General features: G+C 36.6%; 1 protein-coding gene across 3 annotated transcripts; it reads left to right on the top strand.

The window, feature by feature from the left end:
- The first annotated feature begins 1,662 nt into the window (after positions 1 to 1,662).
- Positions 1,663 to 27,602, top strand: LOC100251361 (leucine carboxyl methyltransferase 1 homolog). 3 transcript variants are annotated; one of them, XM_002271286.5, is made up of 14 exons: positions 1,663 to 1,842; positions 2,188 to 2,514; positions 6,150 to 6,238; positions 6,350 to 6,492; positions 6,936 to 6,983; positions 7,257 to 7,338; positions 10,142 to 10,244; positions 11,279 to 11,399; positions 11,556 to 11,603; positions 22,952 to 23,035; positions 23,800 to 23,864; positions 26,560 to 26,611; positions 26,759 to 26,797; positions 27,164 to 27,602. In XM_002271286.5, the coding sequence occupies exons 2-14, from the start codon at positions 2,435 to 2,437 to the stop codon at positions 27,233 to 27,235; spliced, it is 1,026 nt and encodes a 341-aa protein (XP_002271322.1). In that variant the 5' UTR covers positions 1,663 to 1,842; positions 2,188 to 2,434; the 3' UTR covers positions 27,236 to 27,602. The 3 variants fall into 3 exon arrangements, with proteins under 3 accessions (XP_002271322.1, XP_059599279.1, XP_059599280.1); XM_059743297.1 differs by lacking the exons at positions 1,663 to 1,842; positions 2,188 to 2,514; positions 6,150 to 6,238; ... (4 more) ...; positions 11,279 to 11,399; positions 11,556 to 11,603 and adding exons at positions 11,692 to 15,262; positions 15,353 to 16,323; XM_059743296.1 differs by lacking the exons at positions 1,663 to 1,842; positions 2,188 to 2,514; positions 6,150 to 6,238; ... (4 more) ...; positions 11,279 to 11,399; positions 11,556 to 11,603 and adding an exon at positions 11,690 to 16,323.
- The last annotated feature ends 274 nt before the right edge of the window (positions 27,603 to 27,876 follow it).

The raw sequence follows: 27,876 nt of genomic DNA, 5'->3' as shown, positions 1-27,876 counted from the left end.
CGAATCATATCTTGGAAGCCCTCCACCTTAAGCCACATATTCTCAAATCTAAAGGGAGAGGGGCCTCTTCTCAGACCTCCTCCCTCTAGTGAGACCGGGAAGTGATCAGATAAAGGCCGAGGCAGTCTACTCTGTAAAACGCTACTAAACTGATCCAGCCAGCTAGTATTCACCAAAAACCTATCCAATCTAGCCCAAGACTGATTGTTAGGTCCCCCACTCCAAGTAAACACTCCCCCTTGCATAGGAATATCCCTCAGCCCTAATTCATCAGCAACCTGGGCAAATCTCCTCATAGCTGAAGATATTCTCCCCTGTCTACTCCTTTCCCTTTGGGACAAGGTGATAGGTGTTTCTAATATTTTTAACACTTGAAAATTTTTATAATTCAAGTGTTAAAAATACTAAAAACGTTTCCTAAAATCATTACCAAACATACTCTTAAAGTGCGTTTGAGAGTGATTCTAAAAAACATTTCTAACATTTTTAACACTTTTGAATAATAAAAATTTTCAAGTATTAGAAATATTAAAAGCGTTTCCTATAATCACTACCAAACGGGCTCTTAGAGTTCGTTTGGTAGTGATTTTAGAAAGTATTTCCGATATTTTTAATGCTTTACAATTTTAATATTTCAAGTATTAGAAAGACTAAAAACATTTATCAGAATCACTAAAAAAACACTTTGGAAAATAACCACTTTTCGGGGCATTTTTATTTCTACCGTCATTAGGATTTTTTTTTTTTTTTAATTTTAGGGCTTGGAATAAAAACGACCGATTAAAAGCAGTGTTTGAAATATTGGTAAACACGAATCTATTTGGAAAATAACCACTTTTTGAGGCATTTTTATTTCTACCGTCATTAGGATTTTTTTATTTTTATTTAATTTTAGGGCTTGGAATAAAAACGACCGATTAAAAGCAGTGTTTGAAATATTGGTAAACACGAATCTATCAATACTTGGATTTTATTGATAAACACGAATCTATTTGGATTTTACGGATATATCATAGAAATATTGATAAAGTAAAATTATTTAAAATTCATGAAAATATTTGGAAAAACTCTAAAAAATTATAAAATAAATAAAAATTCACATTTTAAAGTTATTTTGTAAATGTAATTGATATAAATATTGTTATGAAGAAAAATATCTATATGTAAGGATATATGAGTCTTAATATATAATTTATTATTTATCTTATTAAATTAATTTTAATTTATGAAATATTAGAACTTTATTATTATCATTATTATTTATATTTTTAATATTTTAAAATAAAAATATTCAAAATTAAAAGAATAAATATAAAAAATTTAAAAGTGAAGTGACAGTAAAATTTAGAATAAGATTAATGAGATAAATTATGAAATATTTTATATTTAAACTATAATTTATTTAATTCAAATACATTTAATAATGTTAGATAAACGATGACACACATGATTTTTTTAATATTTATATTTTTTATATTTAGTTATTATATAAATAATATAAAAAAAGACTTATTAAAAAAATTATAATATTGATTTTTATATTTTTATTAATCAATTAAATATAATTTAAAATAAAATAATTAGAATTATGTTTTTTTAATCATCAACCTTAACAAATTTAAATTGAATATATATTATCAAAGAGCATCATATAGTTCAATGGCAGCTGGCTACCTAAGATAGGGTTCGAATCCCTTAGAAATTTGATGGATAATTAATAATTAATAATTATTTACATCGAGAGAGGAAAATTGTTCTCAAAGCCATTTTCTGAAGTTGCCCTCCAGACAAGAGAATCCCTAAAAAGGCCCTATTTTCCTCTGCCACTCTCAATCCTCGCAGGTACTAATCTAATCATGTTATTATTATTATTATTTTTTTGCAACCCCCGTTTGATTCCCAAGAAAATCCATCTCCCATTTGATTTCCGGGAAAATTCATCCTCGTTTGATTTCCGAGAAAATCCATGCAAAACCCCCAAAGAAAACCAAAAAAATGCTTTTTTTTTTTTTGGCTCCCTGTGTTTCTGGATCTGTTCTAGGGGTCTCTTTGCTTTTATGCCATTGGATTTAAATTTCACGAACCCTAAGTCCACGATTTTTGAGCCAGGCTGAAAAACACGACCTTTGCCTGCATCAGATTACCAATTAGCATCTTATGTTTTTTTTTTTTTTTTAAATTGGACAGATTTTGTATCCTGTGCGTGGGCTGGACTGGTAGGAAATATCGGGAAATTTCCCTAAAAGTCGGTAAAATACCGATAAATATCGAAATATCGGCGATATTTCTGAAAATTACCGAAATTTCCGTCGACCGATAATCGGTGACGAATATTGTGTGGGAGCCGGCGGATAAGCGAAATTTCGGAGAAATATCGCCGAATTTTTTCGATATTTCAAACACTGGTTTCAGTCGATTTTTCATTATAGAAAAAATGGCGAACACTATGGCCGATTCACACAGTAACAGAGCAGCCGTTCAAGCCACGAACGACGACGCCTCGGCCAGTAAACTGTACGTATCGTTAAATTTTTTGTATTCCTTGTAATTGGAATTACAAATTTAGTCCAATTTGGTGCTAAAGATCCTCAATTCATTATTCTTTAACTCTGTTTGTTTGACAAGAAAATTTGATTTTCTTCGCCGGAGCGAAAGCAAGGACATTATAAAATTTGGATTTTGTTGGCAACCAAATGGGACATTAGTTTTCAGGACGCTGTTTTACTTTGCGGTTTGTAACAGACAACGGAAATAAAGTAGTTATAAAAGTTTGTTTTTTAGGCTCTGTTTCGATCAAGGAAAGAAAAAGAACGGAAAGTAGAAAGCTGAAAATGGCCTGAGAAAGTAATCCATTTTGAATTGGTTTTCAGCAATTTTCTTTTGTAATGCAAACAAGGCCTTAGGGTTCATAATGCTGAAGAATTTCTTCGCCCTAAAATAGTATAACTACATATATTAATAGATAATATAAGAGATTGTGTGGTGAATATGTGTGTGTTTATTTTTGTTGAGTATTGACAAGGGTTCTAAGAATGGAAAATTTGTGTTGGCATGGCCACAAAAAAATAGGAATTTGTTTTATTGTTTGATTTTGTGGGATTGGCGGTCTTGGAGTTGGGAGGTTCAATTCTAAATCCTCAGCTTGGAAGCTCCTTACACTAGAACTGAATTTAAATACAATAAACTCCAAACCCACAGAGCAATTCCAAAGCAGAAGCAAGAGTTCGAAATTCCACAGAATTGGAATTCCAATTCTAATCCAATTTTGGGAAACCGAAGTAGCTGCAGTATTTTAAAATAGATGAATGTTCTAAAAAATCTATTACAATGCACCTGTTAGCTCTCCTATTTGTTCTTATATCGTGCTAGGTTTAGGGTTTCAAAGTTTTAATGAAAATGTATAATACATGAATGGCTTATTGAACCCCTCTATATTTTTTTGATGGGCAAAAGAACAATTTAATAAAAACACCATTTGAAAACATTCAGGAGGCATGCAAAGGTCGCCAGTGGGTGAGAAGTAGGAAAAGAAAACGCACTAGTGTTTTCTTGGTTTCCTATTTATTATCTCATTTGTGTTAATTGGTTATCTAAGCATACACGTCCATATTTCTTACATTGTATATGACTTAGGTGCATTAGGAGTTGCAAGGATATGAATCATGGGTTCTTTGTAAATAGATAAGTTGTCTATAATTAGTTCATGAATTTGGATAATCCAGTAGAGAATATAGTGCACTACCTCCTAATTGGAGGAATGACTTGTCTTAGCCGTCAAGATGGTTTTCCCATGGTGTGTGCACTATTGTATGTGATGTACATTGGACAAAACCTATGGTGAATCATGACGCAAGACTATCAACTGTCAAGATTCACTAAGCTACTTTATTGTATGGACTTTCAACCTTGAGAGGATATTAAGTCTGTGTCAAAGTTAATAGGAGACTTTGATCTATGGGTAAGACCCTAAGGTGGTCACATATCCCCATGGATTGAGTCACTGTTGATGGAGGTTGGTGACAATGAGTATTTTCAATAGAAGAACCATGATATCTCATAGGATTGAGAAAATGTGCCCCTTTGAGTGATCCAAGGATATATGATTTAGAAGATTATGGCCATAACATTTCCTTTGGTGGAAATTTGACTTATACTCCTTGGAGTTATAGTATGTCAATTTATTATATAATAAGTGAGATTTGCAACTTAAGGATTAGAGAGATAATCTTCACAGGTGATAACACTATCTTGTTAGATTACGGACACCAATTCATGAGGAGTCTACATGCAATAGATAGTAGGGCACGAACCGGAACATTCACTTCGTTGTAATAACATAGGATACTAGAGTGTAATTGATCGTCTTTAGTAAAATGTTGAATCAATTTAAGAATTGGATTTTACGGGAATTGGTATTTTCCTATGGGTCCTAATGGTCTCCGTTTGAACTCCGAAATCAAGGAGACACTTTTGTTTTGAGGATATTGGATTTTAGGTTCATAAGTGTGCACAAGGGCGTTTTGGTAAAAACGTAAAGTTGTATTAGATCTTATGAATTGACTTTCTAGTATGGGATAATTAATTAATTGGAACCCAATAGAGCTAATTAATTAATTAGGACTCAGGTGGGTTGGATTAGGTGACCCAAGTTCATTTGGGCTCAAGTCACTTAAGCCCACTAGGAAACCCTTAGGGTTAGGGTTTCCTACACTCTTTTACTTTCTTCTTTTAGAGGGCCTTTCGAGAGTGAACCCTAGTTTTCCTCTAAGAGAGAAAAGTCTACCCTTTTCTTGTGCCTAGAGCCTTATGAGGAGAGATTGGGTGGAAGTCTAGTGGGTAGATGTCATTCTTGACGTTTTTGGACTTGTTCTTCACCGTATGGATTAGATCTGGGAACATCTACGTCTAAGTATGGTTTTTTTTCTCTAGATTAATATTCTATTTGGTTTTTTGTTACGATTGTTTTTGCTAAAATAGTTTCTAGAGAAGCCTAAGGTATATTACATGCTTTCTATTCGATCCAAGATAAGGGAATAGAGAAATTTGGAGTTTCCATCATACCACCCACACATCCTTTCACTAAACTTGGTTGAGATCACTCTTCTTCGCAACCTATCCTTCTCTATAACAGACCTTCAATACCATCTTCCAAGAAAGGTTTTATTTAGTAGAGACAACATTTTGAGACTGGTCCATCCTTTCTTTTATCCTAGTAAACGATCGAACAATGAACTAAATGAAGTTTCTTTTCCAAAGCGCCTCCCTCTAAAGGGAAGCCTCTTTAGATCTTTCTGATTTGAAAGTTACCCTTTGTGGGATAACATAGAGAGACATGAAGTAGATAGGCAAGTTTGATAGAGTACTCTTTTTTAATCTTCTACACTTGGAGAGATAATAACATTTCCAGAAAGCCAATTTCTTATAAAATCTCTCCTTCACCACATCTCAAACCGAAGAAGCCTTAGGTAGAAGACAATTTCCAACCCCATAACCCCATTGCCTTGCAAGGAGGCTAATTCGACCAAATTGGGAACTTCACCTATTGGGATTAACTCCTTTTTCTCTAAATTGATGCTTAACCCCAATAGCACCTCAAACTGGAGAAGAGACCACCATCTTAAGATGGTTACCTACTCTATGGAAGTCTCATAGAAGAGAAGTACATCATTAGCATGTTATTGATTTTCTCATCAATAAACCAGAATATCCTATTGCTTAAATAGGTCAATTATACAATGCTGGGAGTTTTGGTAGTGCCTTAGTGATTTTGGAAAAAAGACCTTGATCCCACATCTCTTTGTTTCTTCATTTGTTTGGATTTCACTACCATGTTAAATAATTGGGTTACAAGCTTTTCACTGGACTAGTTCTTCCTATAGATCATGTGAGAGGGGAGAGCTAACAAAATGACATTTCATTTGAAAATGTTGGCATTTTCATGTCTCATGATGCTTGTAATAATTGCCAATGTTTTTTGCAATTCAATTTTAATCTGCATCTGACTTCTGGCACTGTTCTTATAGAGAATTGCTAGTCAAAAAGATAAGGAAAGAGTGATTTTAGAAAACTGATAGAAGTGACTTTTTTTTTCCCTTTCCTTTTCTTTTTCCTATTGTGGATAGTACTAATAGTTAGGGTATGGCTTAAAGGTCCTGCATCAAAAAGGGATACATGAAAGATGATTACATCCATTTGTTTGTAAGAAGACCTGTGAGGAGATCTCCAATAATTAACCGTGGTATGGTTTCATTGTTCATGAAATTAGAGTTGATGTACCTAACATATTTTTCAGGTTCTTAGTTTTTCTTTGTTTCTCTTCTTGCTTTGCTTCTGCATATGATATCTTAAGGTTATTTTGCTCGTTGGGCTGCTCTCCGGAAGCTTCTCTATCAATTTCTGAGTTGTGAAAGAGATGCCAAAGAACAAGGTCATGCAAAGAAGCAGATATTATCACTTGGAGCTGGGTTTGATACAACATATTTTCAGTTGCAGGTGCATAAGTTTCCTTGTGAGTTGTGATATTATTTTGCATATGATGGACATAAGAGTTGAGTCTACATCATTCTTTTTCTTTGAACCTTCAGTTTTCTTCATTCTACTTTATTTTATAATATTATTTTGCATATGATGGACATAAGAATGAGTCTCATTATTCTTTTTACTTGAACCTGGTTTTCTTCATTGTACTTTGTTGCCGTAAATCTTAAAATTTATGATCCTCACTCTAGTATTGATTCTATGAATTAAGTAATTTCAGAATTTGGTGCTTTATTTTGTTTCCTGGTAGTTGTTACTATAGTTTTGCATCATTCCTATATAAATTCAGTAATTTTATCCTCCATGTATCTGTTAATAAAATGTATGGGCATGTGGGTTGAATGGCAACAATGATTTGTTTCTCTTTCTGATACACAATGGTTGTTATTCTTTGACAGGATGAAGGGAAAGCTCCGTACATATATGTGGAACTCGATTTTAAAGAGGTGCAAGTTCAAAACATTCTTACTAATCTCATGGGTGTAGTTAGTAATGCACTAGCTACTTTTGCTAGTGTATTAGGATGGTGCATTTCTCCAATTTAGGTGAAGATTCATTAGCATGTAGAAGAATGAATAGTTAGATTATCTACACCTGAGAGACTTATTCTGGCACCAACTTCACTGGAGCTTTTATCTGGCCAGGAATATTTAAGTTTTTAGCTTTTTCACTTTGTTTGAGATGCAAGCAATGTAAGTTCCATTGTATCTGTTTGTTAGGTTACTAGTAAAAAGGCAGCTATCATTGAAACTTGCAGTCAATTGAGGGACAAAGTTGGAGCAACAGCATCAATTTCACGAGGTAAGCGTCCCTTCTTAGCTAGTGCTACAAATTCCTGAATGCTTTCTCGAAAAATCAGTGTAATCTGTTTTAGATATCATAAATGTTACCTTCTATTTTTCTAGTATAAATTATTTGAATTAGTAACATGGTTTTGGTTCTAGCTATGTACAAAACCTCAAAAAGATGGAATTGGTTGGAATCCTTGGAAAACATGCAGAAATATCAGAAGAAAGATAGAAAAACTTTTGTGCCATTAATGTCGGTCAAATTCTTGAGTCAATCTTGATTGGAACACTGGAAAGGTGTAGAAAGTCTGGGAAGGGGGAAATGGTCTTCAAAATTGATTTGGAGAAAACCTATGATCATTCTGGAGGAAATGTGGTGAAAGTGTTCAGATTCATTGAGTTTTCTTCTCAACAGGTAGCCTAATACTTACTTTCAAGTGCCGGGAAGTCTTAGACAATGGAATCCCTTATCTCCTTTCCTATTCTAATTTGCTGTGGATGTGATGAGTAGCTGGGTTGAGAAAACAAGAATAATATCCTTAGGTTTTTTTAACACATGGAGATAGCAAATCATGGTTTATCACCTTCAACTTGAGGATGGTTTCTTTTTTCCTCTTTGGGGAAATTGTATTAAAATGTCCAAATGCATGCTCAGGCATTCATGAGGGTGGCTATTTCAGTTATCCTGTAAATTCTTTGGGTTGTGAAATTAGTATTTTGCCCTATAATTTTGGACTTCCCTGTGGTGGAATCTTAAAGCTTTCAAGTTTTGGTAGCAAGCAGCGGGAAAAAATATGCATGTCTTGATGCTTGGAAGAAAGGACACTTCTCTTTCCTAAAAAAAAAAGCCAAAGAATATCTCTGTCCTGGTCAGGATAATTATAATCCAAGGTTTCCTTTCTAATGTCTATATGTGTATTTTCCCTCCTTGCTTAGGGTTCTGTCAAAGTGGCCAATAGGATTGAAAAGGCTCAAAGAGCAGTCCTTTGGCTCGGAATGGCAGCATTAAGTGAAATCACTTTGTAGATTTGGAAGATTCAGCTTAAGATCAAAGGGGTTTAAAGGCATAACACTAAAGGAGAAAAACTGTATTCTGCCCACTCCAGGTTGCAACTTTAGAGTTTTAGGGTTCTGGACCCAGTAGGGAAAAGGGTCTAGATGTCTTGACATTTGCGAGAAAGCTTATTTCTCCCTTGGTGGTGAGGATAACTAATCAAAGCATGCCTCTCTAATGTATAGGTTCTGTTTTCTATATATGCTGTCCTTTCTAATATCTAGGTGTTTGTACTCTCCTTGGTTAAGTTTTAGTAAAAAATAACCAGTACGATTTAGGAGATTGAAAGAGATGTCCTCTAGACAAGGATAGTAAGCAAGATCTCTTAGTCAATTAGGCCGGCTTTAGGCTAAAGGGGGTTTAGGTTTGGGAAACCCAATCCAGAGGAACTATCAGCATTGTGCTAAACATTTTCTCCATATCTGCCTTGAGTTTGTTGTTGCCATGACAAGCTTTTCTTTGCTTGAGATTGCTTCATTAGAGATGTGAGAAATGAGATTTTTGTCTTTCTTTCAATTGGGAAGAAATTTGAGAATTTTTGAGGATGAGTGTTGCTGAGGTGAAATCATTTGGGAAATTTGGCTTTGTGTAGGCATCAATAGCTAAGGAATTCAAAGTTGTTTGGGATCTGTGCATGTAAGAAATATAGTGGTTTGTGAATTAAGAGGAAACTGGAGCTTTCAATCCCTTGATTGGGCCCCTTGTTGGCTGGTTAAATTGAATATGAGGGGAAAGAGGGAAGAGACGGGTGTAGGTGTTGGTGTAGGGGCATGTGTGTTGATGGCATTTTCTATAGTTGATGTGTTTTGATAATGCTATAAAGGCTGTGAAATCTAATTTCTGCAGCTCTTGGAGAACTACTCATCTTGTAAGAGAAATAACAACTCCTGTTTCTAGGAAGAGGTCAAACTCCATTGGGTTTCTAGGTCTGTCGATGAGGCACATCTTTTGGCTCAGTGGGGTGATATTGCTCTATATATGGTCTGAAATATTTTTATTCTCCACGAGTTTAGATAGGGAGGGGATGTTTTGGCTTGTATCTTTCTTGTTTGGTTTTTCATCCTTTAAATCTCTTGCCTTGTTCTGTGCTAATGATGTTTTCTTCAGTTTCAGTCAAAAAGAGTAAAAGAAATAGTTCTTCGCCATTTTTTAACTGCTATGTGGGGCAACCTTTTTCTAGTCACAAAAATCAACACATTTAAAATGTTATAGGAAGTAAAAATTCAAGTTATTTGAATCTGTTAAGGATGAAAACTGTATGAATGACCTAACTTTGACATGCTAATGTCGTGCAGTTATCATATTTAATTTTGCTTCAAAGAACAAGGAAAATGGAAGAGTATTTAACTTTTGGCATTTCACGTGAAATTACATTTTGTACCAGATGTTCTGACAAATTGCAGAATAGCTGCCTCCTTACAGTTTGTCCCGTTAATGAGGAAATATTTATTTTTTTCTCTGTACATTCTTGGAATAGCTTGCAGAGGTAACCAATAAATTGAAGTTATGCTACAAATTTGTATTAAACATCTAGACTTTTTAAAAAAGTCAAGGTGCTCCCCTGGTCTTTCTCACTTTCCACTAAAGCTAATGGGAAGGAAAACAACTAATAAACATGCTCATGTGGATCAATAAGGAAAAAGCATGAGATATCAATCACTCGCATGGCATGCCATGCATCTGGTAAATGAACTTGTAAAAAGAAGTTGACCAACAGTCTCCAATACTCTCTCTATACTAATTAAGGACCTGTTTTGTGCAGAAAAAGGGGAGGTACTCAGTGATCACTATAAACTCCTCCCTGTTGATTTGCGTGATATACAAAAATTAGATGATGTCATAGCAATGGCTAACATGGATCCCAGGTATGTGCAAGAAGTGATTTCTTCCTTCTCTGCTATCAAATCAAATTTTATTACAATGTTCTTGTTTTAATCGGCAAAGAAAAAATAGATTGAAAACCCCCAAGATGGGAGCATTACGCAATTGCACAGAGAAAGAAAGGGAAAGAAAAAGGGAAAAATGCTGCATCAAGGGACTTATTAGCCCTGACTTGCTAATAAAAGTAAAGATGGATGGTATCTCCTCCCCAACATAATTGCTAACGACGTAAACAAAGATACAAGGAACACTTCTTTAGAATGTTCTAGAAAATTTGTTTGACACAGGCTTAGCAATGCCCATGTTCTGCTCCAGTAATTATGATGGTTTGTGGCTGCTTCATATTCTTTTTGTACGCCCAACTTGTCAATAATATTGTGCAGTATATGCATAGTGTTTGAGGCAACATCCTATGCACACATAATATATATATATTTACAGTTTGAAGTTTGATACTTCTTATATAGTGATGTAACTTGCACAAGCATTCTTCAAAATAAAAGCAAAGGTACAAATAGAATGGAAAGAAGGTGAAGAAGAGGATACTTTGAGGTTGTGTAATGATTTAACTTTTTCTTTTGATTGGAAACAACAATTTATCAAAAATGAATAAAGGAACAAGAACAATGAACTATGCTTCAAGGACTTGACCAATTCATATCCGCAAAGGCAAAACAGTGACAAGAACCACCAAAAAGGCGCAATGAAATACCTAGAAATTTCAATTCCAGAAAGCATGAAGTCCCCTAGAAAAACCTCTAGCTGAGAGGAGCCTTAGCCAATTCATTAGTTGTCTGGTTAGGTAATTCATCCATATCTTTCCACATTCGTGATGCTGGGTATTTGGCAGATTTGTCTTCTGGAGAAAATTTCATGTTTAATTTTTTTCCATGTTTGTATTTTTTTAAAAATATTTTAATGTTTTTTTTAAATAATATTTTATAGCTTTGTAGAGCATGGTGATCTAAATTTGTGTTGAGGAAGTGATTAAGCTGTTCCGTGCTGATTTTGTTATCAGTCTGCCAACATTTATAATTGCAGAATGCGTTTTAATATACTTGGATCCAGATTCAAGTCGTGGTATTGTTGCTTGGGCTTCAAAAAAGTTTTCTACAGCAGTATTTTTCTTATATGAGCAGGTTAGCAGGTTATATACCTTTTTGAACTTCGTTACAATTTGTTTTTGCTTTTTATTCATGGTTTCAGTTTTTTCAATGGTCTTTTGGTTGCTTTGGTTGGTGATGTTATATTTCCCTATGGTGGTTATTTTACATTTTACTTTGTTTTTTTAACAGATCCATCCAGATGATGCCTTCGGGCAGCAAATGATCAGAAATTTGGAGGTATTGTGAATTATATATTTGATGAAGAGGCTTAGCACTCTGAATCACTTGATAGTTTTTGGAGGTATTGTGAATTATATATTTGATGAAGAGGCTTAGCACTCTGAATCACTTGATAGTTTCTTCTTTTAGTTCTCTCCCTGATTAGCAATATTTATTTATTTTTTTGATAGGTAAGTATAAAAGATGCTGTTTTCTTAAGATGCTCTTTTTCTTTGGAAGCCAACCAATTTTAGCCCCTTTTTTGGGTGAGGGTGGGGGTTTGGATTTGACATTTGTTGGTTTGGAGGTTAATTTCAAACCAACAAAACAGCCTAATCATGGATAATCCTGCCCTAGTAGTTAGGCAACATGCCCAATCTCAGCTCCCAGAAATGGGGTGCCTGAATAGCAAAGAACTAACTTTTAGCTATACCCTCCACCATCATATCAGATTCAAATCACAATCTTAAAGTTTCTGGAATCCCTTTCCTGTCAAATGCCCCTGGCAAGGGAATTATAGAAGTCTGACAAAGATGTCCACCGGTTCTAAAGGAGCATCTTTCAATCCATGAAGAGCTTTATTATAGATTAAGACTACACCTTCTCGTCTCTAAACCAACTCCAGGCAAAGAGATCAGAAATATTTGGTAAAAGGGCATTATAGATACAGTAGTTTGACAGATTCCTCCACAGCCATGCACATTGGGCAATAGTTTTTCCAAATTCATTCCTTACACCATGTTGATCAATGGAAGGGTTCTATCCTAAATTACTATTCGGGCAAGGAAGCTTGGATGATATAGCAAGGTTAGATCTTCAACAACTAATCACAGTGGTTTGATGGATGCATCACTAACTCTTTGTGAGCTTTGCTTGTGGTTATATCTCGAGCTATTATTGCTTTTTCCAATGAGAATGCCATAGGACCGCAGAAATTTTTGAAGATTGTAGGCCCTTTCTTCCTCCCGATTCACTTTGATAGGGAAATGAAGTGAATATTATTAATCCTATATACATTGGTTGTGCTCTCTTTTTGGCTAGGTCTTCTTTCATATTTTTTTCTTTGCCTATCTAAAAAGGAAAAAAAAAAAAAAAGAAATAGAAAAAAAGAGAAAAAAGAGAAAAAGAGGAGGAAGAAGAAGAGAATGTTACTAAAAAGCACTAAACAAGAAAGGGGAGATGGGGTTGGTTTTGGGGGTAGTGGTGGTGTAGGTACTAGCCTCATATACCTAGAAAGAATGCAAAGGGTGTCAAATGGCACAATATAAAAGACACAAGCTACACTAACAAGATCTCATATAATCAACAGATCTAGCAAGGACAAGCAGTCTGCTCCCAAGAAGAATCTAGAACAAAGAAAATGGTTCATAATAAATTGCTTGAATTGGCCACTCTAAGCTTCAAATGGCCCTTTGTTGCTTTCTTCCCAAATGATTCAAAACAAACACAACAATGTCATCCAAATTTACAATATAATTTTAGAAAATAAATTCAAAATTTAATTTTTTACTTGTTCATAATTATATTTGATGTTTTAAATTATAAAATATGTTAATCTTTCAAGTGGAATATATAAAACTTTGCTTTATTTAGTTATTTAATACTTTAATTATATGATACTCATAATATATATATATTTTTTTTATGAGAAACAACAGTATAGTATATTGAAGAAAGTAAAATAAGTACAAAGAAGGATGGAAAATCCTCCAAAAAGTACACAAAAAGAAAGCAAGGACCTCCAAGTTTAAGAATCCATACATCTATGAGGTTCCACAACCTATGTCCCATGTGGGAATATACAAAAATAATCTATCCTTGCTAGCCCACTCTCTTGGAGTTACACACCAACATCCAATCGAGCTGGATCAAATTAAGGGGAACACCCTTAAAAGTTGTGGAGCAAGATGTCCAAAAGGAGGTTAAGAAAAAGATCATGTCCCAAAGACCCTCTGAGGTTCTTGCCTTATCCTCAAAGATCCTAGCATTTCTCTCCTATCACACTATTCTCATCAGAGCAAGACAAACAAGCTTCCACAATACCTTGCCTCTACTAGTGTTTCCCACTCCTCTATATGAAATACTCATCATGGTGCGTATACTCTTGGGAGGAACCCAATCCATATGAACCAAGCTGAATAGTCTGTGCCATAGCCCCGAACTCAATGGGCAATGTAAAAAGATGCGATCTATCATTTCGCCACTCTCCATACACAACAAACAAACATCAGGATTGAGGGCTTTGTAGGATCTTCTTAATTGTAGCATGTCATAGGTGTTTACCTTCTTGAATGCCACTAACCAAGCAAAAGATTTGACCTTAAATGGGGCTTGCAGATTCCATACAAAATCATTAGGGAATGAAGGAGTTGGATCAAGATGATTGGCCAAGACTAAAAATAACAACTTTACTGTGTATAAACCCGAAGAAGACAGGGACTAGACTCTCGAATCATTGACCAAAAGGAGATAAATGCAAGTGTGAGAGAGAGGACATGAGATAGATGAATAAGTTTTCCCACTACACGCTGATGTATCCCCTTATCGATCGGATTTTTATTTGACTTCTCTCCTAACTTCAAGTTTGGATCCATGGGAGTGTCTACTGGTTTACATCTCAACATACTTGTTTCCTTTAACAGATCTAACATGTATTTTCGTTGTGAAGCAGAAATCCCACTCCTATTCCTGACAACCTCCATCCCAAGGAAATACCTTAAACTTCCCAAGTTTTTTTATTTCGAATTCTAGAGCAAGCCTCTCCTTTAATTGTTCCATTGCAGCCTTATCATCTCTAGTCAAGATTATATTATTCACATAAACAATAAGGATCATAATCTTACTATCCTTATTGTGGAATTCCGGATTTATGGATGATTGTAGGATGAAATTAGAAGATATTACAGGCTGTAATTAGAGATTTGCTAGCTGTAAATAGTTGTAGATTATTTTCTATAGATAGGAGATAGTTTCCTCTATTGTGGGATCTGATAGAGCTTTTTAAGGAATTACCAGGCTGTTGGTAATCTCCTATTTCCCTATAAATGTAATTTCTGCAGTGTAAATTATATAGAAGAAAATTCTCACAATTATCTTCATGGTATCAGAGCAATTCCGCCTGGACCTATCACTTTTTTCTCGGTTTTAATCCAGAACCAATTTTTCTGGGTGCAAACCAATCTTCTTCTTCATCCCAACTCATTACTTCTTTAAGTTTTTTGTGTTTGAGCCTAGTCTCTCATAGGTATTACTTTTCCCTATGGCCTCGGAAACCAGTAGCAGCATTACGGGAACCATGTTTGGCCAGGAACTCGTGAGCAATGGTGGTGCAGAAGGTTCATCATTCCTCATCACTCGGCACAAGTTAACTGGCCACAATTACCATCAATGGGCGAAGGCAATTCTGATGTTTATCACAGGCAGAGGTAAGGATGAATACCTTTTCAGCACTACTGAACCGCCTAAGAAGGATGATAAAAGATTCAAGGTTTGGAACACCGAAAACAATCTGGTTATGTCTTGGCTGATCAATGCAATGGACACAGAAATAGGTCAAAACTTTTTGTTTTATGATACTGCACATGAAATCTGGATGGCAGCAAAGGAAACATACTCTGATAGTGACAATACTGCTGATCTATTTGACATCAAGGGAGCCCTACATGATCTAAGGCAAGGTGAGATGACTGTGACTCACTACTATAACACTCTTAGTCGTTTTTGGCAACAATTAGATGTGTTTGAGACTATGGATTGGGAGTGCCCAGGAGATGCTAGTCGATACAAAAGGATTATTGAAAAAGAAAGGGTCTTTAAGTTCCTATTGGGATTAGACAAATCCCTAGATGAAGTAAGAGGGAGAATCCTTGGAACCAAGCCTCTCCCTACTATTCGAGAAGCTTTCTCAGAGGTTAGAAGAGAAGAAAGCAGGAAGAAGCTGATGATGGGAACAAGGCCATTCTCCAATGTTCAGGAAGGATCAGCACTCATCTCCCAAGGCTCCACAAACATTCAAGAAGGAACTGCCCTTGTTTCCCGAGGCTATGATGCAAGGCAGAAGAAAGGAAGACCATGGTGTGATCATTGCCGCAGACCAGGTCACACCAAAGAAACATGTTGGAAAATACACGGGAAGCCCACTGACTGGAAGTCAAACAAGGAGAAGGAGTCACGAGCATTTGTGGCAGATCCTGAAGGGAAAGAAAGAAGTACCAATGATTCTACTCTCTTTAGCAAAGAACAAGTGGATTGGCTGCAAAAGATGTTTAGCCAAGGATCATCCACTAACCCCGTTATCTCAACCGGATCCGCTGCTCAGAGAGGTAACTTCCTAATTGCTTTACACACAAAAACTGAAGATTCATCAGGTTGGATCATCGATTCGGGTGCCTCCGACCACATGACAGGTGATATATCAGTACTCCATGATTGTAGCCCCTGCCATGAGAATTACAAAGTAAGAATTGCTGATGGCTCTCTTTCCACCCTGACTGGTATTGGAAGAGTGATTATTTCCGAGACCCTAACTCTTAATCAAGTTCTTTTGGTTCCCAAGCTCTCATGCAATTTACTATCAATCAGCAAGCTTACCCGAGACCTAAATTGTGTGGCTAAATTCTCTTCCTCTCATTGTTTGTTTCAGGATTTGGCTTCGGGGATGATGATTGGCAATGCTAAGGAAAGCAAAGGACTCTACTGGTTTAGGGCAGCTGGAAAACAAGACTCTCAAGCACATCATGTATCTTTCTCTGATCCTAGGTTAAACCTGTCTTTAGATTCAAATAAAGAAAGTACCATCATGTTACTGCATTATCGCCTAGGACACCCAAATTTTATGTACTTATCAAAGATGTTTCCAGCACTATTTAAAAACAAAAATCCCAAACTTTTCCAATGTGAGATTTGCCAATTTTCTAAGCATTGTCGTAACTCTTATCCATCCCAAAATTACAAACCATCAAAACCTTTTTCCATTATTCATAGCGACATTTGGGGACCCTCTCGTGTTCACAATATCTCTGGGGCTAGATGGTTTGTTAGCTTTGTTGATGACCATACTCGAGTTACGTGGGTATTTCTCATGAAGGAAAAATCAGAGGTAGGTTCTATCTTCAAATTCTTTCATTCCATGATTCAAACACAATTTCAAGCTAAGATCCAAGTGTTTAGAACAGACAATGCCAGGGAGTACTTCAATGTTATACTCGGAAATTATCTTCTAGAAAATGGGATTATTCACCAAAGTTCCTGCATTGATACCCCACAACAGAATGGGATAGCCGAGAGAAAAAATCGACACCTTCTAGAGGTAGCCCGATCTATTAGGTTTACCACTCATGTCCCAAAACAATTCTGGGGAGAGGCTGTTTTAAATGCTACATACCTAATAAATAGGATGCCTTCTAGAGTCTTGAAATTTGATACTCCATGCCAAACCCTTTCCAAAAACTTTCCTCTAAATCGGATTATAACTGATATACCTTTCAAGGTCTTTGGATGTTCTGCATATGTTCATCTCCCTCCTCTTCAGCGAAGTAAACATGATCCCAAGTCTGTCAAGTGTATCTTTATCGGTTATTCCTCTTATCAAAAGGGGTATAAGTGCTATTGTCCTTCCACTCGGAAAACCTATAACACTATGGATGTGACCTTTCTTGAGAATGTACCTTTTTACACCAAAACTCATATTCAGGGGGAGAATCCAATCAATCAGCAAGTAGAATATCAGTTTTGGGATGTGCCCGTGCCTGACTTTGGGGTGCCAGAACCTAATTTTTCCAGTGAACCATCTATGGCACCGGATGGACCACCATCAGAGTCACATCAGATTCAAGGAGACAAGGAGTCCATTGGCAAAGAACTTCAAGTTTACTCAAGGCGTCAGACGAACCCTAAACCGGTGGACCTACATCCTGAGCTTCCTCCTGTGCCTTGTCAAACTGATGACCCGAAATCAAATCCCACCGGAATCATTCAAGGTAATATTGATTCTCCTGTTATTACTGATGACATTGACTCTATGGATGATCTCAATAGGCCCGTGGCCCATAGAAAGGGAGTAAGATCTTGTACTCAGCATCCCATCTCAAAATTTGTGTCCTATGAGAAGCTATCTCCTAATCTTCGAGCTCTCATCACAAATTTGGAGAGTATTGCTCTCCCAAACTGCATACAAGAGGCCTTACAGCATCCTGAGTGGAGAAAGGCAGTGAATGAAGAAATACAAGCACTGCAGAAGAATGACACTTGGAAGATTATGAAATTACCACAAGGAAAACGCCCTGTGGGTTGTAAGTGGGTCTTCAATGTCAAATACAAGGCAGATGGGAGGATAGACCGGTACAAGGCAAGGTTGGTGGCCAAAGGATTTACACAAACCTATGGGATTGATTTTCAAGAAACTTTTGCACCAGTTGCAAAGTTAAATACAATCCGAGTCTTGCTATCCTTGGCAGCCAACCTTGATTGGAATTTGCATCAACTAGACGTCAAAAATGCATTTCTCAATGGCGATCTTGAAGAAGAAGTCTACATGGAGATTCCTCCAGGTCTAAAACACTCCAGTAGCAATGACCTAGTCTGCAAACTTCAGAAATCACTCTATGGGCTTAAGCAATCCCCAAGAGCTTGGTTTGAGAGGTTTACTAAGGTGATTAAAGGAGAGGAATTTTCACAAGGGCAATCTGATCACACTCTTTTCATTAAGAGATCGCCTGGTGGTAAGATTACAGTTCTTATAGTCTATGTTGATGATATAATTGTTACTGGGAATGATGAAGAGGAAATTTCCCGACTTAAAACAATTCTAAGTAAAGAATTTGAGATTAAAGATCTAGGAACTTTGAGGTATTTTCTTGGCATGGAGGTAGCAAGGTCAAGCAAGGGTATCTTTGTATCACAACGAAAGTATACTCTAGACTTGTTAAAGGAAACAGGAATGCTTGGATGCAAACCCTCTAATACTCCTATGGATCCATTCAACAAGATAGGCTCAAAAGAAGATATGGTTGCTGTTGACAAGGGAAGATATCAAAGACTAGTTGGAAGGTTAATCTACTTATCACACACAAGACCTGACATCAGCTTTGCAGTGAGTATGGTTAGTCAATTTATGAACAATCCCACCGAAGAACATCAAGAAGCCGTATATAGGATACTACGCTACTTAAAGATGACTCCAGGTAAAGGATTATTCTTCAAAAGAGTGGCAAGCCGTGACGTGGAGATCTTCTCAGATGCAGACTGGGCTGGTTCCTTAACAGATAGAAGGTCTACTTCAGGTTATTGTACCTATGTCTGGGGCAATCTAGTTACTTGGAGGAGTAAGAAGCAATCGGTTGTGGCACGCAGCAGTGCAGAAGCGGAAGTTCGTGCCATGGCCCATGGAATTTGTGAAGGGATATGGTTAAAAAGGCTGCTTGAAGAACTCCAGCTCGCTCCTCACGGACCTATGAAGTTGATGTGTGACAATCAAGCAGCAATCAGCATCGCAAAAAATCCAGTCCATCACGATCGAACCAAACATGTTGAGATTGATCGTCACTTCATCAAAGAGAAGATAGAGCAAAAGATCATAGAAGTGGACTACATCCCTACACGGCAACAGATTGCAGATATAATGACAAAGGCTGTTCCTAGAACCCAATTTGACATACTTCTCTCCAAGCTGGGAATGATTAATATTCATTGCCCAGCTTGAGGGGGAGTGTGGAATTCCGGATTTATGGATGATTGTAGGATGAAATTAGAAGATATTACAGGCTGTAATTAGAGATTTGCTAGCTGTAAATAGTTGTAGATTATTTTCTATAGATAGGAGATAGTTTCCTCTATTGTGGGATCTGATAGAGCTTTTTAAGGAATTACCAGGCTGTTGGTAATCTCCTATTTCCCTATAAATGTAATTTCTGCAGTGTAAATTATATAGAAGAAAATTCTCACAATTATCTTCACTTATGTCTTATCGAATAAAGTATGATTAGTATGAGCCTGTTTGTACCCTTGTTGCTCGATTGCTTTAGCAAATTTATCAAACTAGGCTTGCGGTGACTGTTTTAGGCCATAGAGGGGTTTCTTCAGTTTATGCACTTTTCCATTACTTCATTCCTCATTAAAACCTAGTGGTAAATCCATTTTCTTTTGTAAGTAAAAAAAATATTATATTACGAAGAGGCGCAAAAATAGCAACCTAAGATGTAGAGGAAAGAAAAAGAAACACTCACCCCCTAATAGTTGAAACAAAAGACTGTCCAAAAGGATGTACAAAAAATAACCCCTCCCACAATGGGACCCCACCCCATCAATAAAATTAATTAACGTCGAAGGACCATCTTTTGTAAACATTTTAGTCTCTGACTAAAGTAAGTAAACAAAAGAAGCTTTTGGCCTTTGGATGGACAAAACCTTATCTTCAAAGGTGATTTTATTCCTTGCTTTTCAAACTGACCAAAAAATGCATAAAGGACCCGTTTTCCAAACAGTCTTGCGCTTTTTACCCACAAAAGACCCATTCCATTTCATGGGGGTTTCCTTAACAGAAAAAGGAAACACCTAAGACATTCCAAAAAGAGTGAAAAACATCTCTAAAAAAACCCTTGTTTTTTTCATAATGGAGAAGTAGATGGTCTATGGATTTCTCATTCACTTGACAAAAATAACATCTATTTGCTAGAGCCCATCCCCTTTTCTGAATTTGGTCCAAAGTTAAAGCTTTGCCCCACGTTGCTTCCCAAGCAAAGAACCTTACTTTTGGTTGCACACAAGTAAACCTTTAGTGGTAAATCCATATGGACCTCTTCCTCTAAATCACCATTTAGAAACACATTTTTTACATCTAATTGTTGAAGTGGCTAGTCTAGATTTGCAGTAAGAGATAATAGAACTCGGATGGTATTTAGTTGAGCAACAGGAGCGAACATTTCTTGGTAATCAATACCATAGGTTTGAGTATACCCCTTTGCTACCAACATTGCCTTGTACCTTTCAATTGACCCATTGGCTTTGTATTTAACCATAAAGATCCACTTATAGCCTACCAAAGTTTTCCCTTCAAGTTTTGCCATAATATCCCATGCTTCATTTTTCTCAAGGGCTTGCATTTCTTCAATTATTGCCATTTCCATTTTGAATCCCTCCATGCATCCTATACATTTTTTGGAATGTCCACGCCTGATGGATTAGCAACAAAGGCTCAAACAAATGGAGATAAATGGTCATATGCCACAAAATTAGAATTGGGATAATGTGTGCAAGATCAAACTCCCTTCCTCATAGCTATAGGAACATCAAGATCAACAAATTTAGGACTAGAATCAGAGTTTGAAGGAGATGTACCTAAATTTAGTTCAGGCCCTTGACCTTGCTAAAGACTATGGGATTTTCTATTTTTCCTAAATTCTTCTTCTTTCGTGAATAAACAAGTAGCTTTGGCTGCATTAGCAAATCTCCTCTTGTCATGTTTTGTTCATTGGTAGAAGGCATCATTGGCTTAGACACATGAGGGGAATGAGATTGATTTTGTTCGGACAGATCTGAGGAACTTGGCTGACTTGGTAGCTCAAAATAATGATGAGATGGGAATTGAGTTGGGCTCGGTAGAGGAATGGGTGTTTCCCCACAGGTTTCCTAGAATTTTTCTTCACTTTCTTTCTCCCCCTGAAGGGAATTTTTGGTGTAAAATGGTTGATTTTCAAAGAATGTGACATCTATAGAAGTGAAGTGCCTATGCTTTTCTGAAGAATAACATTGATATCCTTTTTGAGTTGCAAAATATCCCAGGAACACACATTTCATAGCTTTTGGATCAAGTTTTGTTCGATCATGTTCATGAACATGGACAAAGGTGGTGTAACCAAAGATTTTTGGATCTAATGAAGAAAAGACTCAGTTTTATGGATAAAGACTACTAAGAGTATCCAAAGATGTTTGAAATTGAAGAACTTGTGATGGCATGTGGTTTATCAGATAACACGATGTGAGAATTTGCAGTTCATTGGATATGAATTTGTTGGACTACCAATTTTTCTAAAAGCTTAAGCTTGTAGGATTTGAGTTCAATATGCATATCATACTCCTCCCTCACGTCCGGCCCCGTACCTACACGTGGAGAGAGAAACAGAATTTTGGATTCATATCCAATAGATAGATACAAATAGAATTTGGATTCATATCCAATAAACAAATAGGGGAATGCAAATTGCGGAGAGGGGGGTTGAACTTGAGATATCCCACCAAACTAGGCTTTGATACCATGTTGAACTACCAATTTTCCTAAACGCTTAAACTTTTAGGAAAATTAGTTGTATAATATGGTATCAGAGCTAAGGGTCATGGGTTTGAGTCATGGGAGCGTCATGTTAGGAGGCAACAATGCTGCTTTTAAGCCCGGGGATGGGTCACCCATATGATGGCTATTAGAACAACTCTACAGGGTGTGATGTCGAATGCCATGAAAGGTTTAGCTTACCTTCATTGACAACCAATTGGTTTTCAAATGACATGGTCAAAGTTTGACCCAAGAATAAGCTTGTAGGATTTGGGCTCAAAATGCATATCATGCACTCTAACACCAAATAATCTATTGGGCACCACTTTGTGGTTGAAAAATAAGGTCATGTTAGGTTTTCTGTATTCTGATGCAAATGTTCCAGAAAATGAGTTAGAAATACAATAAGTGAATGAGAAGAAGCATTAAACCTTTCTTTCCCCAAATCCTGTTTCTGGGTTATTTCCTCTTTTCATATATGTTACTCTGGTTTTTACTGTATCTTAATTGAACCAAATTTATTAATATCCAGATTCATTTCAAACAAAAACAAACAGCTCCTGTATTAGTATAGGATTAAATAACCTGAACTGCTGGAGCCATAACCTTGGCCATGACTAGGACATGCTACATAGCAACACACATGGAAATTAGCCCATGGCTGAGTATTGTAACACACTTGGTTATTTAATCCTGTTATCATTTTATTAATAATAATAATTTCATGAAGCAAATGCAGAAGAAAATTTGTTACAATTATAATGGCTGAATGAGAATATTGTTTTTTAATAGTGAAAACTTTCAGCATAATGCTGGAAACCACATTTTTGGCATTATTATTTTATTTTTGTGACCCTGAACTTGTATGAGGCCATGCTTAACTGTTTTAAAGTCAAAGTTGGAAATGTTGAATCACTGAAGAACTTTACTATAATTGTTCACTATTATAATGTTTATTCCAATGATTTAGTTCTTTGGGTAAATTTATAACAATTGAGGTTTAGTTCTTGGGATAAGCTAATGAAATTTAAGATAATTTCATTAGATTTTGCTCTCACCTTTTTTAATATGTACTGAAAACCTTATTGCTCTCTTGTTTCAGAGTAGAGGTTGTGCGCTCTTGGGCATTTATGAGACACCAACTTTACTTGCAAAGGAAAAACTTTTTCTTGACCAGGGCTGGCAGGTATATTATAAATTTCTCATAACGGTGAAAATATTCTCTTGATTTGATTAAGACATTATTTTTTTCTTGATAGGGAATACTGATTTTGTTGTGAACAAATACACGACACAATCTTTGAAGGAGAACAACTCCTTTTAGATAATGATAGGGGTGCCCTCCAGCCAGATTGGGAGCCTGGGAGGGCTGAAAATAGATGTGTACCCATAACTGTACCCCATATGGCACATGTTTGGCGAGTGCCTTCAATATCTTCGACTGAATCAATTTGAAAAAGACCTAAACTGAAGAATTATTGGTAGGTAATGTTGATCTAACACCCAACCACAGGACTGTGCTATCCATAAAAATTGGGTATAGTTACTCATTAGTGGCCAGCAAGAATGATCTTAACAGAGTAATGATAACCGTAAGGTATTTAACATAGATGGCCAGAAAAGTTAAAGCATTTATTGCTGTATAATTTAGCCAGATGCTTGTATGATTCTAGTCAATTAGCTTTTTGTGCATGGATCTTCTTAAGGTAATTCCATGAATGGTTGATTTTTGGTTTCCCAACTGAAGATTTCAAATTTGTGTAGTCTGAGATACTTTGACTAATGATTTTGGGGCTGGGGTTTCCTGTAACTGATAGAGTGGTTTCTGGGGCTTGTTGATTTTTCCTTTGCCGAGATTTCTTTTCTTTACATCATTTTCTGCCCTTTTTTTACTTAATTGTTCTTATTTGTATTCTCAACTTTTGTAATGTTTTCTATGTTGGGTTTCAGCGTGCTGTTGCCTGGGACATGCTTAGAATTTATAGTAATTTTGTTGATGCTCAAGAAAGGCGCAGGTATATGCTCTCAAATCTTGGAAAGAAGTTAATGTTTTGTTTATTTATTATTTTGCTAACCTGATAGAAGTGGCCATTTGCTTTGCTTGATCAGCATTAGACATTAGGTTTACCTTAACAAAATTATTTGCCATATGGAATAGGGTTTCTGCTAAGAACTAATGCTTTCCTTTCAACATCCTAAAAAAAAAAGTTCTTGTATTTTCTTTGAAGATCTGGACATGTAACTTTTATTTGCAAAAGGATCTTTTGTTGGAGGTTGGCACAACATGTTGGATCAGACTTTTGGGCTTGAAAGAAGAGTAGATGGGCTGAGAGGCAGGTGGGGAGAAGAATATGACAAATAGACCCAAGGAAGCATCTCAGGCAGAGGTAACCCTGGAATCTTAGAGAATCAAGAGTGGGCCTAAGATCTGAAAGATGCTAACTCTTTGTAGTGTGGCAAACTGGGCCTCCATAAGTAGAGAGTGCTTCCCTGCTGGCTACCAAGCCCAAGGTCAATAATAAGGTCCACCTAGGGCTAGGAGTACCAGTTGGCCACCAGTTGGTGGGAGTTCTTTTAAGTCTAGAGTCAATGATGGCCCCTACAAGTTGTGAGACTTGCTGAGCTAAAGAAGTAGGCTTATGAGGTGAGTTGACTGGAGTGTGAACCACTGGGTTCATGACACATTGCTGGTGAAATCCATCCCAGCAATAATGGAGGATTCCCCTTATTAATCTGGTCAACACACGTTTGACATGCATCCAGTTTGTACCTGTCTTAGTGGGTCTTCAACTCTTGTGATTAAGCCAGACCCTCAGGCCATCTCATTTACTCAGTGTTAGGAGGGTTGTGCCCACCATTGAAGTGCACCAAACATCTTTTAGGCTCTTGAAATCCTTGCCTTTATTAAGCATTAAGTATCTACTGCAACGGTTAGAAGAGGGCTGAGCCTCTAGCATTAATAAAAGACAATAATGGAAAACCAATCCCCTGGAGGGGTTGGTGAGACTTTCCCTAGGGATGCCAAGCTAGAGGTTCCGCCTACTTGGACTCCTTGAGGAGGTTCCGCAAAGGCATTGAGGGGATGACTCCCTTCATCCTTGTAGGACTTGAGGTAGAGAGGGGAAACACCCCTTTCCTTTATAGTGGATCCAAGGTATAAGAAGTGTAGGCCCCCACTGCAGCTCCTGAAACAAAGGGGGCTGGAAGTAAGGAGGACTGGTGGAGCACTTCCCTTTCATGATTCAAGGAGATTGGACTCAAGTTAGGCCCTCCACCATGATGGTTAGATGAAGGGACCTAATGAACAGTTTCCATGAGTTTGGATACTCATTGAACTGGAAAGTTTTCTGGTTTAATTCTTCTTGGATTGGTCTTACCAGAAAATTCAATTTGATTTTAAATAGTGAAAATTGAAGAGGTAAGAAAAATGGAGTGCTGAAGGATGAGTTGCATAAGGATTTTTGGTTTTGGGTTTGAATTTTGAGTTTACAACTATAATTTCTTTGACTTGTTAAGATGAGGGATATTAACAACAAAACCCACCCATGCAAGATGTTCTTTTTTTTTATTAGCCGTACTTGTATTACTAGCATTCTCGATGCTTTATTATTTTAGGCTGAAGTTTCTTTAAGTTTGTTTTGAGGTTTTTAAATTAATTTATGTACTTTATTATTTCTTACAAGTATGCTTCAACATGTATTTACACAATTGATAATTCTAGTTGTATGCTTCAACATGTATTTACGCAATCGATAATTCTAGTTGTGCCTTTTAGACTGGTTTAACAGTCAATATGTCATGTTTTAAGCATTCTGTATTTGGCTGAATCCAACTGGTGAGGATCTTGTTTCTGGTTGAAACAAGTTTAATCAGCTGGTTTGGATCATTTCTTGTAAAAGCTACTCCTCATAATTGGGGCAATCATGCAGTGTAATGAATGGACTGTAGATTGATTTACTTGAGCTGCATTGTCATAGATTTCTGTTAGATGTTTAGATTTGTTAACCTTTCTAAATAATTAGGTTTGTGACAATGTTTGCATGCTTCCCTGCTAGCAACTTACTATCATTCTTATCGGTGTAATCTAGTTATTTGTACATCCACATTCTATGGTTTGGATGAATCAAACACCAGTTTGAAGGTTGTGTTATTAATGTCAAACATTAACAGAGGGAAGTAATGAAATGTTGCTACTTTAGATATGTCAGCAAGAGTTGCCTGACTTGTAGCTTCCATTGAATTGTGTTGCTATTTTCCTAGTTGACAAGATATAATTTCTATAATTTAATAGTCATTTTGGATTTAAGACTACAGACCAGGATTGGATAATGATCCCTGTGCTATCCATGGGTTCACCAATGCAGACGGATGTGAGCATTTATGTATTTGTGCAAGTCAGTATGCATGTATATTGGTTTAGCCCTGCTGCCATTATTTTCCTTGGCAGAAAAAAGAGAATTCCTTGTTAGTACTTCCAGAATTGTTTTTGCTTGGTTTTAGCAATGCCTAGATCCCATGGTGGTAATAAAATGAGTTCACTTCTCTTTTTAATGTTCTAAAGGTTTTGTTCTAAGAAATGAAGCATGATTCTTTTCCTGGATTCTATCTTTTCCTTTTGCTTCTTTTATGCACTTTATATCGGGAAACTTATCATTTTTCTCTGAAATATTCTTGGAAAGATTCTCACCTGTGTGCTGTTCTGTGGATTAGGATTGAACGGCTGGAATTGTTTGATGAGTTTGAAGAGTGGCACATGATGCAGGTAAGTCACTCCATTTATTTGCCTAAAGAAAACAAAAAGGGTTGAGAGAATGCCTAGTTCTAGAACACCTACATTTTGAAGTTCTATAAAACTGATAATAGCATCACACTTATTTTTATTTTTTTGTCCTGAACTGCTTATTTTCAGGAGCATTATTGTGTGGCTTATGCAATCAACGATGCCATGGTACGTCCATATATGATCCCAAATCTTGGTCTAGCTCCTCTCCTCTAAATCTGGCTCCTCCTTTGCAATGCCATTTTCCTAGAAAACAAGTTTTTCGGTATTTATGGTTGTACTTCTAGAATGAAATTGTTTCCATTCTAAATGAAAGAATTGACATTCCAAAGCACATTCACAAAAAGCAACAAGAAAAAGGGAAAAGAAAACGCATTGCAGATGAGTGACCCTATTGAATTTGACTCCATCTCCACTATCAGACTCACCCAACAGTGTGTTTAATTCTTTTCTGATGCTGACACATTTAGATTTTCTTCATTTATTCACCACTCACAATGTTTTAACCATTTCTTATCTAACAAACTGATTTAGGGCTTGTTGGGGGACTTTGGCTTCCCTAAGGACGACCACGTGCCCTGCAGCCCCTCAGCAGCACCACCATGAAGGGATGAGGGTACATCTCATCAGAATTCTTTGTCAAGCTGTGAGGTACACAATGAGCACAGAAATCATGTGCAACCGACACGTGCCAGTTTCTCACCAGATGGTTGTCAGGTAAAAAGGGTCTCTCAACTAGTAGTTATAAGTTTCCAAAAGGATGATGGCTCGTGTGGATGAGTCTCCATGTATTTTGTTTGGACTTGGAAAGATAGATCCTTTCTTTTTTGCTAGCTGTTTGGCAAAGAAACGTGGTGGGTCCTTTTTACAGCACAACATGTGTCATCCTATGGTTTTGTGGGGTCTTTTTATGTGGAAAAAACATTTGCATGGTTGGTCTTCTTTTAATGCATTCTTCCCCCCTTTTTTCTTATCCTTCTACTTCTTCCTATTATTTTAAGTTCCAAAGTGCCATTTGATAGGTAGATACCTCAATATGAATGTGCCCTTGTTTTGTCATAAAAGAAGATAATACTTTATTTTATTTTTTTGTGGTGGCTAATTGGTGAAGAGAAATGTTAGGTTCTGGATTTCAAGTGGAACCACTAAGAATCTAAGGTTTGTTTAGTGAGTTTTCGCTTCTAGTTTAATGCCTTCCTCATAGGATCTTTGTAGAAAGGAATCTTTTCTGCTGGAGCCTATTAATC

The sequence above is a fragment of the Vitis vinifera genome, chromosome 15 (assembly GCF_030704535.1).
Source record: "Vitis vinifera cultivar Pinot Noir 40024 chromosome 15, ASM3070453v1".
Lineage (NCBI taxonomy): Eukaryota > Viridiplantae > Streptophyta > Magnoliopsida > Vitales > Vitaceae > Vitis > Vitis vinifera.
Note: the sequence above shows the minus strand (reverse complement) of the source record. Positions and strands in the feature narration are given on the sequence as shown.